This window comes from Perognathus longimembris, chromosome 1 (genome assembly GCF_023159225.1).
Source record: "Perognathus longimembris pacificus isolate PPM17 chromosome 1, ASM2315922v1, whole genome shotgun sequence".
Taxonomy (NCBI): Eukaryota; Metazoa; Chordata; class Mammalia; order Rodentia; family Heteromyidae; genus Perognathus; species Perognathus longimembris.
In genome coordinates, this window is record NC_063161.1 from 19,156,229 (window position 1) to 19,173,668 (window position 17,440).

The window sequence follows — 17,440 nt, forward strand, 5'->3', positions numbered from 1 at the left end:
TGACAGTCACACTGAGCTGTCAGGAGAGAAGGAAAACAGTTGGAAATGAGAACTAGAATGAATCTAAAAAAAAAAAAACTTTGTAAAGAGAATGCAAAGTAGTTTGCAAAGGAATTTTCCTTCAAAATAAGCAAAAGCCATGTGAACACATTGAGCAAGCGATGTGAATGGGGTGAAAAGTACTTAACTACCCCCACAGTAATTCTAATAGAATTTACCTGGCCCCCAACTCATTATAAAAACTCATCTAAATCCTAAAAGACATAGAACAAGGCCTCACAAAACCTTCCTTCATTCTCATGTCAAACCCTGCTTAACAGATAAATTGCTTACAGAATGAGTCTATTTGCTCTTGCTTTTACCCACTTTCCCATGTTCTTGCCTAGTAACATATTAAGATTTTTAACAGTTAAATATTGTTAATCCATGTTTACTATTTTTTACTAAAATGATTAAAATTAAACAGGTATTGATAAATTAAACTTGACAGTCCCTTTTTCCCCTCAATGAGATTATATTATAAGAAATTATTTTAGGTATTTGTGGGAAGAATTTTAAAAATTCCCTTGATGACATCATTATTCTAAGATGGAGCATATAATATTTTAGGAATCTCTTGGGAGTTCTGTTCTCTGTTCTGCCACTGATTTTCTATGTGACCTTGGACAAGCTGATGTATAAAAAGAAAAGTGCAAAGTAAAACTATGAAAACAAAACTAACTGGGGTCAAATGAATGAGCAGCGTTGGAGCAAACTGCATGGCCTTGTTGCAGCTGTCCTTATAACTGAGCCTAGTTAATCAGGCAGCAATTTGGCATAAAAGAAATTTCAAATCACTTAGCTGTGTACTAAGGCAGGAAACTCAGAAATGCACGAGACTCAAAAAATTGCCTATGGACTAGAACTGTAGAAAGTCTATGGATATTTGTAGTTGGAGAAACCTGGCTGTTAGTAGGGAGGGAGTCAGTTTGATGTTCTTATCTTACAAAGATAAGGATCCTTTTTTCTGTCAGGGGCCATTTAGGTATCCATAATATCACCTTTGAGTCTTACAAAATTATCAATACCACAGATGGCTGCTCACAGCCAGTGAGAAGCATAGAAACATGTGTCTGCCTTGTCACATATCACTGTTTCACTGAAATAAATGTCTTAACAAACATTATGCTGCTGGGTGCCTGTGGCTCATGCCTGTAATCCAAGCTACCCAGCAGGCTGAGATCTGAGGATCACAGTTCAAGCCAGCTTGGGCAGGAAATTTCATGAGACTCTTATCTCCAATAAACTACTCAGAAAAAGCCAGAGGTGGCACTGTAGCTCAAAGTGGTAGAGCGCTAGCTTTGAGCACAATGAGGCTCAGGGAGAGTGCTCAAGCCCTGAGTTCAAGCCCTAGGACCAGCAATAAATAAATAAATAGCAAAATTGTACTTTATTATATTGATAATACATGTAAATCTGAAACCAAATTATGTATATACATTCACCCAATTCATTTGTAATCAAATAAATTACCTATTGGACCCAAATTATTTTTAAAGCCCAGTAGTCAGAATAATTTTTAAAACTCACTGGAAGCCAGGCATGGATGGCTCACACCTGTAATCCTAGCTGCTCAGGAAATTGAGATCTGAGGATCATAGTTCAAAGCCAGCTCAGTCAAGAAAGTACATGGGACTCTTAGCTCTAATTATATAACAACAAAAAGCCAAAAGTGGTGCTGTGACTCAAGTGGTAGAGCTCTAGCCTTGAGTGCGTGTGTGTGCCTATGGATACACACACACACGCACACACACACAGATACACACTGGAAATCAAGAACAAATGAGAAAGAGTTCTATGCAATGAAGTAGTGGTAAGGAGGGAAACAAGCTCCCAAATTAGTCATCATACTCTCTTATCTACATATCATCTTCATGAGCCTCATGGCACTATAGTTTTTAGTTCACTGTTATTTGTATTTTTATGGCAGAAATGATTTCCCAGAAAGAAGCTAAAGTACATGATGGTAAAGAAAGGAGGAAACTAATAATATCAATCTTCAGAACACCTAAGTTTTCAAAACCTATTTGCCTATGTAAAGCATGTTAAAATTCCATGTCTAGAAGTAAATTTTCACTTACTTTTTTATTTAAAAACAAAAAAAAATGAAACAAAACTTCAGGTAGCATAGGGAGGATAATAAATGGCAGTGTTGAAGAATAAAATTTCAAAGCCAGGCATGGTGGTTCATGTCTGTAATGCTAGTATCCCTGAGGCTGAAGAGGAATATCACTAAGTTCAAGTCCAGCCTGGGTTTCATAGCCAGACCCTGTTTCAAACAAACAAATGAGTATGGATAAAATTTTAAAAGAAAAATTCATAACTCTCGCTGATAGAGTAAACGGATATTAAACAGACATTTAATCTATTACTAAAGGATCAGTAAACTATTGCAACCAATTCAAATAAAAATTCAAAGAATCACACATGCATAAGCAAATAAATGCTGCTGAAATGTATTTATAAATAATTGTGAATCAGGACAGTATGAGGGGCAATGTGCATTCTATCAAACACAACTGATGTGAGTTTGCCAAGAATTATTTGTATTACCATATAGTTTACTATAACGTAGATGTAATGTAAGTCAATGATAATAAGAGACAGAGATAGCCTTCAAATGTATACCTCTGCCCATTTCAAGAGTATTTCACAGTTTTTCTTAGCAGTAGAAATACTGTGTTAATTAAGGAACCATGCAAAAAAAAAAAAAAGGTTCATTCTGGTTATGAAATTTCCCAAACAAGTGCTATATTTGAACCTCTTAATAAGTCCATAGTTATAAAAAAAAATGGTCTTTATCCCTGGCCTCACAAAAGGAAAAATTTGTTTTGTTCTAAGAAATAATTTAACTAAAGGGTAAGAAAATCCCTCCCTAAAACTACTCAGGAACTGCACTGTTCACTCGCAAAAAAAAAAAAAAAAAAGATACTATTGAGCAAATTCTGCATTTCAAAACAATGAGAACACTTTAACATCTCTTGGTTGGCATTTTGTTTGTGTCAGTCTTGGGGTTTGAACTCAAGGCCTGGACACTACTGTTACTAAGCTTTTGTGTTCAAAGCTAGCAGTCTACTACTTGAGCCAAAACTTCATTTCTGGTTTTGTTTTTTTGGTGGTTAATTGGAGATAAGAATCCCATGCACTTACCTGGCTCATATATTTTACTTCCCTGGGCTGGCTTTTTTTTTTTTTTTTGCCAGTCCTGGGCCTTGGACTCAGGGCCTGAGCACTGTCCCTGGCTTCCTTTTGCTCAAGGCTAGCACTCTGCCACTTGAGCCACAGCGCCACTTCTGGCCGTTTTCTGTATATGTGGTGCTGGGGAATCGAACCCAGGGCCTCATGTATACGAGGCAAGCTCTCTTGCCACTAGGCCATATCCCCAGCCCCCCTGGGCTGGCTTTTAACTGTAGTCATCAAATTTCAGCCTCCTGGGTAGGTAGGATTATAGGCATGAGACACCAATGTCTGGGTCAGTTGGCTTTAAAAAGAATTACCATTCTAATGAGTTCTAGCTGTGATACTATAAAATAAGACTCTTCTAGACCATACTGATTTGGAATCAATGCCTACAATTTGGAGTGCACACAGCGTGTGTGTGTGTGTGTGTGTGTGTGTGTGTGTGTGTGTGCTTCTAAGTATCCCTTCATTTCCTATGTTCTTTTTCTTAGTAGTAAAGAGCATAGTCAATGAAATGGATACTTTCAACTAGATAAAATAAAAATTTATTACATGCAAAATGTATTTATGCAAAAATGGAAATAAGCCAGCAATCCTCATCTTAAAAATGCACCTGAAACATTAGCTTTGCACTGAGTTCTTAAAACTGCAGTTTCAGACCTCACACCCAAACTCCAGTTGCTCCACATGTCAGGTCCAGCCACTCTCTCCCTCTGTCAAATCAGGAGACACGATGAAGGGCAAAGAAAGAGTATGTAGCATAGGCAACCACAGAACAGTCCATCTTCAGGGGATTGAAGTACTATTGGGGTATAGATCTGAGCTACAGGTTTAAGGAGACAAAGAATTAGGGGTAGGGAGCAAAAAGTATACATAGTTAAGCAGTCTCAGTCACAAATTTGTTCTGGTGGTCAGAGGTAGCAGCAGATGGTCTCATAGTCCATTATCTCAGGATTGGCCAAGTGGGGCCTTATTACACTAAGAGTCATTGATTCTGGACAAGTGGTCCAACCTTCTACTGCTCTTGCCTGGCTTCTAAGATGGTTCCAGGGGCTAGGAATATGGCCTAGCGGCAAGAGTGCTTGCATTGTATACATGAAGCCCTGGGTTCAATTCCTCAGCACCACATATATAGAAAACGGCCAGAAGTGGCGCTGTGGCTCAAGTGGCAGAGTGCTAGCCTTGAGCAAAAAGAAGCCAGGGAGAGTGCTCAGGCCCTGAGTTCAAGGCCCGGGACTGGCCAAAAAAAATGGTTCTAAAGTAACTGCAGAAAAGAATGTCTCAGGACCAAGGACATAAATACAAAATGAAGGAAGTTGTGATGCTTAGCTTTACTTTTGATTTTAATTTATGGGCCAAAGTAAATAGCCAATGTTTTTCAGCAAATGCAGTTTTAAGCACCAGTTCCAATCTTGTTTATTATTCTTCAATACCTCAATTAAAATTGACTGTAAAATCATCACCCTATATGATATTACTATCCCTTTCCAGACAGAGAGAGTAGTAATATAAAAGAGGTGCTATCTTTAGAACATACTTTTTTTTCCCCAGAGCTGAGGTACTCAGGGCCTTGCACTTTCCAGGCACGTGCTCTTCTGTTGAGCTAAATCTCTAACCCCAGAACATACTTTAGCAGAACGTCAATTAAGTTCTTTTTGCCATCTCTGTACATTTATTCTGTAGGTTCCCATGACTTATTCATGCCTGCAATGGCATGAAAACTCCCCTAGGAGGCATCAGAATTTCCAGTGCACAGACAGGAAAGTTTTACATGGAAGCAAAGGATATTGCTTCCCTACTTGCTGTTCATTCATATCAGCAGAGGGAAATTGGGACCAATCTTCCCATATTGTTTACCCTCAGAACTGCCTGGCTTCTCCCTGAACTACCTTCTATTCTGACAAGCATTTGAAGGACAAGTTGGTTTGTGATATATTCATCATTTCATTTAGTGTCCCCCTAATGAGACTTGGTCAAAAGGGCCCCTCAAATTCACACTTCAATATCATATAAAAGGATAGTTCATTGACTAATTGAAGGACTCTAGAGTCAAACTGGTAGATTTTGTGACCTTGGGAAAATGACTAAGGCCTTTGTGCCTCAGTTTATTCATTTGTGAAAGTGGCTAACAGTAATTATATATACCTTATAAGATTTTTGTGTGTGTGAACAAATGAGTTAGTGTTTATACAAGGCCTAGAACAGTGCCACAGATAGCAATGCTGTATTACTATTACTATCATTATTATTTCTCATCATCTCCATGGCCCTTATATCCCTCAGACTTCCAGTGAATTTCCAGAGATACCAGATATGAGCTAATACATCCTATACAGGAAGTACTATGAACAAAGCTGAATGTGATAAATGATTGAAAGGATCTTGTTCACACTTCACATGCATAACTAGTTGGTGGCCTTCTTAGCAGTTTTTAAAAATGGGACTAATCTCAGTAACTTAAATTCTCAAAGCCCCATTAAGTATATATCAACAGAATGAAAAACTAGCATATATTTACTGAAACTCTACTATATGTCAGTTACCGGGAATTCAAAGAAATTGAAATTTCTTCCCTGAAAGAATTTACAATCCAGCTGAGAGAGGCAGATAAGCATTTTATTCTCATACAGAATGCTGAAAGCTTAACACTTTCTTACAAAATTTGCATTGGCCCCATTCATGCTTTTTTTCCAGATCTGTCAGTCAGAGCAGGCTCTTGGCAAATTAGTGAAGTAGCCATAGTTTGTCTTTGGCTCCTTCCTCTCTGCCTTAGGACATTCCCTTTGTCTATGCCAGCAAGTCCCTTCCTCCTCCAGACTATTCTGAGTCCAGTTGTAGGACTGAGAACAGAAGGTGATAATGGCTGCTGATATGTTTTATGCCCCACCTGAGGGTAAGTACATTTTTGTGAACAGCTCCTGAAGAAACATTATTGGAGCTAAAGAAAGGAATTGTTACAAAAAGAATTTCCGGTTACCTGTTGCTGGCCAATTTTTATTCTGTAGTCATAATTGCTTTTGCCCTACACCTATGTTTATTTTACTGACCAGACTTTCTTTTTTCTTTCTTTCTTCCTTTCCTTTTTTTTTGTGTTGTTGTTGTTGGTGGTGGTGGTGGTGGTGGTGGTGGTAATGGGGCTTGAATTCAGGGCCTAAACACTAGTCTTGCACTGTTTTGCTCAAGGCTAGTGCTATACCACTTTGAGCCGAAGCTCCACTTCTGGTTTTCTGGTGGTTAATTGGAGATAAGAGTCTCATAGACTTTCTTGCCTGGATTGGCTTCGAACCATGATCCTCACATCTCAGCCTCCTGAGTAGCTACAATTACATCCATGAGCCACCAGGCTGACCACGCTTTCTGATACAAGCTAGTGTTCCAGTATCGACCAAAGAATAAATTTCAGAGGGTTTAATTTTTGCTTGCCTTCTTCTTATCTAGATCATCAGGCAGGGAGTTGAAATATTTGACCTTTAATCTGTTTTGCCTGATTCTGACAATGTTTCAGGCCCCATTTTCATCAAACTCAATTATGCTTTATCTTCGCTAACAGAACTTTTACTTTGGTTAAATTAAAACACACGGGGCTGGGAATGTGGCTTAGTGGTAGAGTGCTTGCCAAGCATGCTTCATGAAGCCTTGGGTTCGATTCCTCAGTACCATATAAACTGAAAAAACTGGAAGTGGTGCTGTGGTACTAACTAGCCTTGAGCACAGTGAGTCTCACAGGGACACCCTGAGTTCAAGCTCCAGGACCAACAACAACAACAAAAATAAAACACATAGCATTTGATGGGAAAAGGCCATATTTTATTCATTAATGAAAAGACATGTTTTCCTCACAATGCTTTCTATTCATACATTTTTGAGGTAGCATTGTTGTGCATGTTTTGGTCCTGAACAAGAAGAGCAAGTTCTAACATGGTAGCCTGTTATTAGATTTTATCTCTTATCATGTATAAGAAATTCATTCTTTTAGAAGTTAATCCTTTTTCTCTAAAGGGAACTTACTATCTCCTTAGAAATCTGTTTTTGCCTTTACATTGGTCTTAAATTGCCACATAGCATTGTTGTACTTTCTAAATAATTTTTATAGCTAAACAGAGACCCATGAATTGCTGCTGTCTCCATTTTGGCCCTTTTTCCTGCCTCATAGAGCAAACACTGTGTGTATTCTGTTTTTATAAAACTTCTTTAAAGTTTCAATGAGAGAGAGAAAGAATATTTGTTTTCCATTGGAATTCCAAGTTGCATGATAAGGAATGAAAATAAATATAGCCAAGTACATGTGAACAATAGTGATACAAGGTGATCATTTCACTTATAAAATCCATGAATTTCTGAATGCTCAGCTATAAAAAAATCTTTTTCCAGCTATTTTCATTATCATTTTTTTTAGTAAGACCTAAACAACAAGAGAGCCAAACACTAGCTGTGGCCATCTTTCTTGGAAAGCAACCGGAAATTGAATTTTTACCAGATATACCTTATAGAATTTAGCTAACATGAATCTGCCAATACTTTAACCCTCTTGCTTTTCTGCTTTGAAATTCCATTGTGGTGAATATCTGGGGGGAGCATCATCACCAGATGATGAAGTACATCTTTCTGTGAAGAGGAACTAGAATAATATTTAGTCTGAGGTTAGCCACAAACAATGAGAAAAATGAAGTAGGAAAGAAAGCAGAAAGAGAAAAAAGTAAGTGAAGTTTAATTTTAGTTTAAGTATTACCAATATAGAGACAAATGAAAGTGTCTTCAGAAACTATTAATATTTATTTACCTTTCTGTTTGTGTCACATTGGGAAAGAAAGAAGAAACATTGTGTGACCCTCCCTTGTTTGATGTCAGATAATTCTGGAACATTCTGCACTGCTGAAAAAGCAAGAGGAGCCATCTATGTTATTCACATCTTCTCTAGTACAAAAAATTGTAGATAATTGGCTGTAACATAACAGCATCTACAGTACATGAAAACACTCCTTAAAATAACAAGGACCATGAATGTTGCCTAAGCCAACCATCCATCTAATATTTAAATATTCTACAACATCCTGATAAGTGACTATCTATCCTACAAGCTTAATGCTGTCTGTAACCACATTCCCACAAACTCCTTTCATAGCCAATTTCCTCAACTACATGATATCTAACTACTAAAAGTCTCTGTCTTGAAAGGAACAATAAAAACTTTTATAGGCAAGTCCTGTATGTCTTCCATTGATGGATATAAAATATAATGATTACTTCATCTTTCCCCCTTAAATTCTTATGTCAATGGCTTCAAATATGAAGAAATAGTATTTTCCTTCTATCTCTATTTTGCTTGAACATATAATAAAGTTCTGACACAGCAGCATGGATCTAAGTTAACATACTGTTTCAGTAATTTCTTACTCTCAAAGCTTGTAAGAGACCCATACTAGAAGATAAATGTACTACAAAAGTCCAGCAAAATAGAGTAATATCAGTAGCAAATAAACTCAACTAAATGTGAGTATGAAAATTTGACATCAAAACAGAAAAGAATTCTTAGAATTAATAGAGAGGTTTCTGGAACTATTTCAATATCCATAATACATACATCTTAGGTAATTCATACTTGTAGTTTTATTGTTAGCTTCTTAATTTTCCAATTAGACAACCAGATACTACTCTTCTCCAACTACACCTTAATCATATGACCCCATTTTCCTGTTCTTTCCCAGTTTTTGTTTGTGTACCCAACAAGAGCTCACTATGTTTAACTTCTTACTAAGTTTCTTTTTTTTTTCAATGAAGTCCTAGTTTTACTTGCACATTTTTCACGAGAATCAAATAGTAGGTGATCTTTCAAGCTTGAACAGCAACAGTTGTATCGCTGAGGAAGGATTTCTTGTTTCAAACTGTGTAGGTAATGATTTACAGCTATTTTGGGTAATTCTCAAAATGACAGCTCCTTGAATTTTTCTGTGTGCAAAAAAATTTGCTGGATTAGCATCTTTCAGACCCTGGGAGGTTCATCCCAATTCTTGGAATGAGGGAGCAAGGGAATACTCTAAAATCCTTTCTCAAAAGGGAACCGACCTCTTCCACATTATCTTGTGATACATGCAAATGTTTGATGGTGTTACTCCAAATACCTGTGACCTCTTGAGGCCTGGAATTTGTGGGACAAGATGAACCTATGAGTGGAATGAAATTACTAACAGGCCTTGGACAACCTCAGACCAAACCTAATAAATTGAAGCTGTTACAACAGTTGAGTCCCTAACAAGGGACTAAGAAAACTAACAATATTTTTCAACATCTGTCTTCATATAGCCCTCAATAAATGGTAGCTAAAAGTAGAACAGATAGAAGAGGGCAGCAAACAATAATTAACAAACAACCTTTTGAAATTCTGAATGTTATTTAAAAAATACAGGTGGATGCCATCTACTATTGGAGGGCACAAGTTGGAAAAGGGAGATGTGGAGAAGAAACAATAAAAGGGGAAAGGAAAGGTAGATCATAATAGGCAGGATAGGAGAAAAGTAGAATGAATTTTGCTTTGGAGTGAAGAAAACAGTAAATCTAATGTACCTTTTGTTCATTCCCATATTCAAAACTCTTCAATAGATCTACATCATCTACAAGATAAATTTTGGCCTCTTTAGACTGAAGTTTAGAGATCTGGACAGAACCTACCTCTTCAATGCATGCACCTGATTTACTGACTGTCCTTAGAATATTCCTTTGGTGTTCTTACCTTCTTATCTTACCCATCATGACACAGCCTCAGAGACGACACTGTTTTCTATATGAGGCACTTATTGACCATTTTCTTTAGCATATTCACTTAATACTTCTTAACAAAACTCTTTCCTTTCCTTTTTTCCCTCCCCCTCCCCTTCCTATTTCCTTCCCCCTTTCTCTTCCTTTCCTTTCCCTTCCCTTCCTTAGCATAGTGTGTCCTATAGCCAAGAAAAAATATTACTTATCTTTTTAATTAATCACAAGACAAACTAGCGAGGGGATCTGTTCTCCTGCTAGCTAACTTCTTCAGGAAAGTGAACAAATGTCAATGCTAAAGCCAGCCAATAGGATGAGATTGTGGGAAAAATGCCCTTCCTGGCCTATTTGTCTCACAGCTCTTGATGTTGTTTGCAGGTCCATGGGAAGTGCATGTGTAAGCACAACACAGCAGGCAGCAACTGCCAGCACTGCGCACCCCTATACAATGACAGGCCCTGGGAGGCAGCTGATGGCAGAACAGGGGCTCCTAATGAGTGCAGAAGTAAGTACCAAGACCATATACTCAAATGTCTTTTTGTAGAACAAACTTATCTATGAACCCCTTGTTATCTCTAGAAACAAAATAGGAAGTAGTGAGTGTCAGAGACTATATAACCCACACAGTCACCACCCATTATGACTTCAAGCATTGGGATTCGCTAGTTTGCAAAGATGCTAATAGGACTGATTTGCTAAGAATATGTTGCATATTGGCTCAGATACTTTGTGAGACCTAAATACTCTCCCTGAGAACTGGAGACAATGGAAACATGAGAGACGTAAGAGCAACTGAGGATTATAGCGGGGCTATACTCTCAAAGCTGAGTTGTGGGACTCTAATGAAAATGGCTCTTTTGAATTCAGTTCTCAAAACAAAGTCAATGAAGCAAGTGGTGTTCATCCCATTTTTGAGACCTGGAAACTGAAGCCCATTAAGTGCCTTGCCAAAGTTAATAAATAAAGAGTCAGGGATTGTTGATCCCAAGCCTTAAGACTCCAATTAGATAGCTTTCCCATAATATCATCATATTTTCTTTTGGCTTACTATACATGCAACGACGGATCATATTTGAAGTTAAATCACTAAGTCGAGGATGAGTTTTTGGGGTTTTTTTAGTAGGACTAATTCTAGGTTTGAGATTGGAGATTAGATAGGAGAGTAAAAACCATGGGAACACAAACTACTTTTCTATTTGCAATTTTAAATGCTGAAATTCACATGTCCTTAATAATGTCCTCATTTTTTACAAAGACTTTTAAAGACAAGTACCATGGGTAAAGTTGTAAGAAGTTTCTTCCTGTCCATAATTTCAAGTCAAATTGATTTATTGTATTTCTAGGAAATGTAAAGGATTTCCTCAAAACATGAATCTTAAATTATCTTGCAATACACTTTAAAAAAATATGAATCTGGTCAAAATACCATAACACATCAAGAAAACAATGAAAAACAATAGCATAAATATTTTCAAATACAGTTGACATCCACAAAAAAAAAATCTAGATTTTTATTATAAATCACTCATCAAGAGAATCTAAAGTATTCCTCATAAATTCCTGGAGTGATATTCTGGTCCTTTCCTCAGAAGTCCACTGCATATCTAAATATGCATAGAACAAAAAGACTAATCATTTGCTGCTACTGACTGATGATCTTAGAAATGCCATGTTGCACCAGGAGCTAGTGGCTCACACCTGTAATCCTAGCTACTCAGGAGACTGAGATCTGAGGATCATGGTTCAAAGCCAGTCCAGACAGGAAAGTCCATCAGACTCTTATCTCCAATAAACTACTCAGAAAAGGCTGAAAGCGGTACTGTGGCTAAAGTGGTGGAGCACTAACCCCCAAAGAAGCTCAGGGCCAGCACCCAGGCCCTGAGTTCAAGCCCCAGGACCTGTACAAACAAACCAAAAAACAATGCCATTGAGCAATCATTATATAACACAACAAGCCTCTTCTGTAGTGAGTAAGGTGTCTAGAGCTAATTGTCTTTCAGTCACCAAAATGAGCACAGCTGGGGTACAGTACTCCATGGAAGATTAGTCAGTGGTTCTCATGCCTGCCCACCAGAAGTTTCCAGACTCTTGAGTGAACATGAACTCTGCCTTGGATCTGCCATAACTTGTCATTTTCAAATGATAACAGACAACCTTGGCTTTTCTTGGCAAGGTCAGGAGATCTATAGTGATGACCCTTGGGAAGTAGCAAGACTAAAAATGGTGAAATGTTACCATCAAAAAGGGGAATAGCACCAAGTATTGGTGGCTCATGCCTGTAATCCTAGGTATGCAGGAAGCAGAGATTTGAGGATTACAGTTCAAAGCCAACCCCAGGCAGAAAAGTCTCTATGAGACTCTTATCTCCAATTAACTACTCAAACACCAGAAGTGGAGCTCAAAGTGATAGAACACTAGCCTTGAACAAAAGAGCCCAGGGACAGTGTCCATGCCCTGAGTTCAAGCTCTACAACCAAAAAGAAAAAGAAAAGGAAATAGACATGGCGGCTACTCACTCACAGTATTTCCAAAATACAGTTTCAAGACAACCAGACTAACTTATAGACAAATTATACTTCCTTGACTTCCCTGGATATCCTAAACTAACTTTTTACCCTATTGAGTAATAATCTACAGAAGGAAAGGGGAAATAAGATAATGGGTATGGTGAAGCTAGACTTCTCAATGTGTTCCTTTTTACATTTTTATTCCTGTGCTGTATATATTGTTCACAAGCTAGAAATATGATTAGTAGGATAAGGTTGATTATCCTATTTTTTAATTCCTTGTGTTTTTCCTTTGCTTCTTTTCTGCAGCCTGCAAATGCAATGGGCATGCTGATACCTGTCATTTTGACATCAGTGTGTGGGAGGCATCAGGGAATCGCAGCGGGGGTGTCTGCAACAACTGCCAGCACAACACGGAAGGCCAGCATTGCCAGCGCTGTAAGCCGGGTTTCTACCGTGACCTCCGAAGACCCTTCTCTGCTCCAGATGCTTGCAAAGGTACGTGAGCTCATGAGGCCTAGAATAAAGGGTGTTTTGTACAAAAGAGATGAGTCATTCCCTCCTTCACTTTCCTGGTCCACAGGAGAGAGGTCGTGAAATTCTCAAACAACAGAGACTTCGGACTATCAATTTAATTTCTTCATTGATAAAGGATAAGAATTTTCTTTCAACACAATTAGGCAAAAACAGTATAATATTCATAAAAATAGTTTCCTTTCACATTCTCCATGAAGTAAAATCATTTCTTATGGCATCACATTTGGGGAAACAAGATGTTGAATAAAAGAGAAAAAAGAAGCCAGGCACCAGTAGTTCACACCTGTCACCCTAGCTACTTAGGAGGCTGAGATCTGAGGATCGTAGTTCGAAGCCAACCCAGGCAGGAAAATCTATGAGACTCTTATCTCCAATAAACTACTTAGGGAAAAAAAAAGGGATACTGTGGCTCAAGTAGTAGAGTACTAGCCTTGAGCAAAAGAAGTTCAGGGATAGCACCCAGGCCCTGAGCCCAAGTCCAGCAAAGAGAGAAAGACAAACAGAGAAAGGGGGAAGGGAGGGGGAAAGGGTGGGAGGAAGAGGAAATGAGAGGGAGGAAGAGAGAAAGTTTCAAGAGGATCTGAAGACTAATGAAATAAAAATTAGATAATATATGGAATAAAGGTTAGATAATATATGGACTGGAATTAATAAAATAAAGAGTAGTTATATACAACTTGGTTATCCTACCATTATTCTCTCTGGGGAACTTGGCCATATTAAAAACCCCACCCAGGTTTTGGTTTCATTATGAATGCACTTCGGTTGGCACTGCTCCTATGCATCCCTGTGGTTTAACTAATTTGGAACCTAACAATAATTTCATGCCCTCCCTACAAACACTAAACTCTTGTAGAATGGGTACAGCTTCTATGTTGGCATAACTCCAAGAAAAAGTTTATTTTTAAAAAGAACGAATTTCAAGGGATCTACCTAAGTTGTGTGGCACGGCCTGTGACACATGACTATGAAGAGTGCATGCAGAGGTTGACGAATGTCGAATGGATAAACAGCTCAAATAACTACATTGGTATTTACATGCCTAGCCACTGGGAAATTATGAGACAACAGAAACAACTCAGGAGTACAAATAGAGATTGATTATCATGCTCTTCCTTTTTCCTATCAAGGACACCATGTTCTAACCCCAAAATCAGGACAGGAAGGAAGCGATACAATGGAAAGTGAACATTAAAAAACCTTCAGGGCTGGGAACATGGCTTAGCAGTGCTTGCCTGGCATGCATAAAGCCCTGAGTTCAATTCCTCAGCACCACATAAACAGAAAAAGGCAGAAGAGGTAGAGTGCTAGCCTTGAGCAAAAAGAAGCCAGAGACAGTGCTCAGAGCCTAAGTCCAAGCAGCAGGAATGGCAAAAAAAAAAAAATAATTAAACTATTTCAGCATGTGGTTCCTTCAACAACATGCACAATGTTATTTAAAATAATAATTTTATTATATTTGTTCTACTGTGCTTAACAGGGCAGAAAAGTAACTACTCCTCCGTGTTCTGTCCAGACTAGCCTCACTGGTATATCTGATTGCTGATTAGAAATGTACAATGCACCTTAACAAAACTCCCATCTCCAATGTTGAGAATGCTGTAGACTGCTTTTCAACAAAGATTAAAAGCATTTGAGCCAGGTATGGTGGCTCATGCCAATAATCCTTGCTATTTAGGTGGCTGAGATCTTAGGATCGTAGTTCAAAGCCAGCCTGGGAAGGAAAGTCAAAACCCTTATCTCTAATTAAGCACCAGAATACTAGAGCCATGACTTAAGTGGTACAGTGGTACCCTCAAGTACAAAAACTCATGGACATTGCCCAATCCCTGAGTTCAAACCAAGCCCTAGGACCAGCACATTTAAAAAAGAAAAGAAAGTATTTTAGTATGTTTTCTAGAATTAAATTGTTTAAACTAACTAATTTGTTCACTAGAACACCACATTTAACCAGGTATCCAACAGAGTTTGGTAGCAATTACATAAGGAATATTTTTCAATAGCCTCCAAATTTAGGAAATGATGAATTAATCAAAGTTGTTTTTTTAAAGTCAGGATTTCTCAGGGCCTAATTTGTTGATAGTCATCATAAGTCTCATTTTGTGACCATACTTATATGAAGATCTCATTTGAAGAAACACATTCTAGATGATTCTGCATATTGATTTCTAATATCCATGTGTTAGAAGCTACAGTCTTATAATAAGGACATTGATAAATCTTACATTTCTGACAATAAAATAATGACAAGCATAATATTACGAGCCCTGGGCAATCTCCAGTTTGTATCATCTCAAGTTGGAACTACTGAAAATCTGAAGAAGCAGCCCAGAAAAATGTATTCAAAGTATACATTACAGCTCATTTTAATTTAGAAAACATTTATAGAGTGTCTCCTTTTTATCAGACACTGAGGTACACATCATGTCTGTTCAAATGATAAGGTCTTCCCTAAAAGATCTTACATTCTACATGGGGAGAACTTGACAATTATAGATCATTTCAGTGCAATAAGGTGGTGGTGATGATGAAGTATTATAATAGAACACATTTGCCAAATGAATATTGTTTTCTTTCAATGTCCAAAGGACAGTGTATAAATTAATTCATTTCAGTTTTGCTGAGTGCTTTGATATAAGAATTATTGTGATCCCCACTCCACAGAAAGACAGTATACTGACAAGATAGAGTACCTTTGAGAGAGTATGGGTGGGACAGTTTAAGGAAGACTTCCTTGAGGAAATCTCCCAAATATTTCTTTGATAGATGCTTTTATATTTTTTTGTGCCTAAAAGTACTGAAACATAAAGCCTGTTCAGCTTTTCAAACTAAGTGATTTTGTTGCTTTTAATCAGTTGATCTATAAAATTAAATGAAGTAATGATACATTTTATCTAGGCCCATTAATGTGTTCAACAGATATAACTACAATGATATTCATCTTGGGAATCAGTTTTAGGTAGTTTCCCACCAAATAAGCCAAAAACGTGTTGGTCCCATTAATAGTCTAGAGTGTTTTTCTCTCTTACTTTCCTGATAAGTACTGTGCTAAATGTGATGGCCCTTATGCGTACAAGTTAGTGATCATAAATTCATCAAACCTGAATAAACAAGGCCCTGAACAAAATCTACTGGCCAATAAATTTATTCCTGGGAGCAATTAAATCATCTTTGTTCTGATTTCCGCTTTATTTCAACCGTGAGCAGAGTCTACTGTGGGACTGGACAATCAACTACACATTTTCATGCCAAGATATCACTTCTGAGGATTCCAGAGATGTTGTTTGTTTTTGTAAGACAAGTAGAGATCATTGAAACTGAACTTATTTCTACAACTCAAGGGGAAAGAAATGTATTAAAGGACAGTGCATTTAAGGTCTGCAAACACAAGGGAAAACATGAATCTCTTCAGCTGAAACAAGAGCTGAGAACAGAAATGGAGGCTTAAACTAGCTAACTGTTAAAGGATCAAAGGCAATCTAGTTCTGAAGTACTTCAAGCAGTATTATCTCCCTGTTTTGAAGCAGCATAATCTCTTTTAGCAGAACTCATTTGAAAGACCTTGGTATCATATAATCTACTAGATTTTTCTGTGGCAGGCATATTAAAAACAAAAGAATAACCTAACCAAACAGTGGTATAGTGATTTTCAGTGTTTGGGATGGGGGATGGGAGGTAATTTGTAACATTTGCCAATTTCTATGGATTAACTATTTCCACCATGGTCAATTTTAAAATACTAGGCCTTTTTATTTTTCATTAGGAAGGCAGATAGCCTCATAAGGTACAAGTGAAATGGTTTCTTTCCTTTGTACCAGGCTTAACCTCCACTTTCATAGCCCACTTCTCTAAACTTAAGCACTTCTCATTACTCCCTGTGACCATTGGCTCGCAAATCTGGATGTGGATCAGAATCATTTGGGAGCACTTACTAAACACAGAGATTCTTTAGCCCTGACCTAGATCTCCTGACTCAGAACCTGTAGTAGAGCTTCGGGCTGGAAATCTTCCCATCTTTACAAGCATGATTAGTGATTTCCAATTTTGCCTTTTGGTTTCCTGGCTGGCATCTGAGAACAAATGCATATGCCAGATCTATTTTGGGGGGAGAGCACTGTTCATTTTCATCCTTGGATAAGAGGTTGTGAGCTAACAATCATCTGTAACTTAACCTACCACTGAATTAGCCATATCTCTGGCAGAAAATTCTAAAGGATTACTGAAACTCTGGCTAAACAATTTTATTCTGACACACTGATAAGCATAAATACTGCTTAGCATTCATGTGTTATCTTCTCCAACTCAACAATGTCTGATATAGAACCTCTCTTTTTCTCCAAGAACATTTCTGGCAGAAATTTTAAGATGTCTGTTTTCTTGCCACTAGGCCATATCCCCAGCCCAAGATGTCTGTTTTCTATGTAACC

General features: G+C 37.8%; 1 protein-coding gene across 1 annotated transcript in view; it reads left to right on the forward strand.

Moving 5' to 3' along the window:
* Positions 1-17,440, forward strand: part of Ntn4 (netrin 4) — a 96,387-nt gene that overhangs the window by 48,034 nt on the left and 30,913 nt on the right. The window contains exons 4-5 of the mRNA XM_048358010.1: positions 10,348-10,474; positions 12,786-12,974. Coding sequence (XP_048213967.1) covers positions 10,348-10,474; positions 12,786-12,974 — 316 coding nt within the window. The remainder of the gene's footprint in view (positions 1-10,347; positions 10,475-12,785; positions 12,975-17,440) is intronic.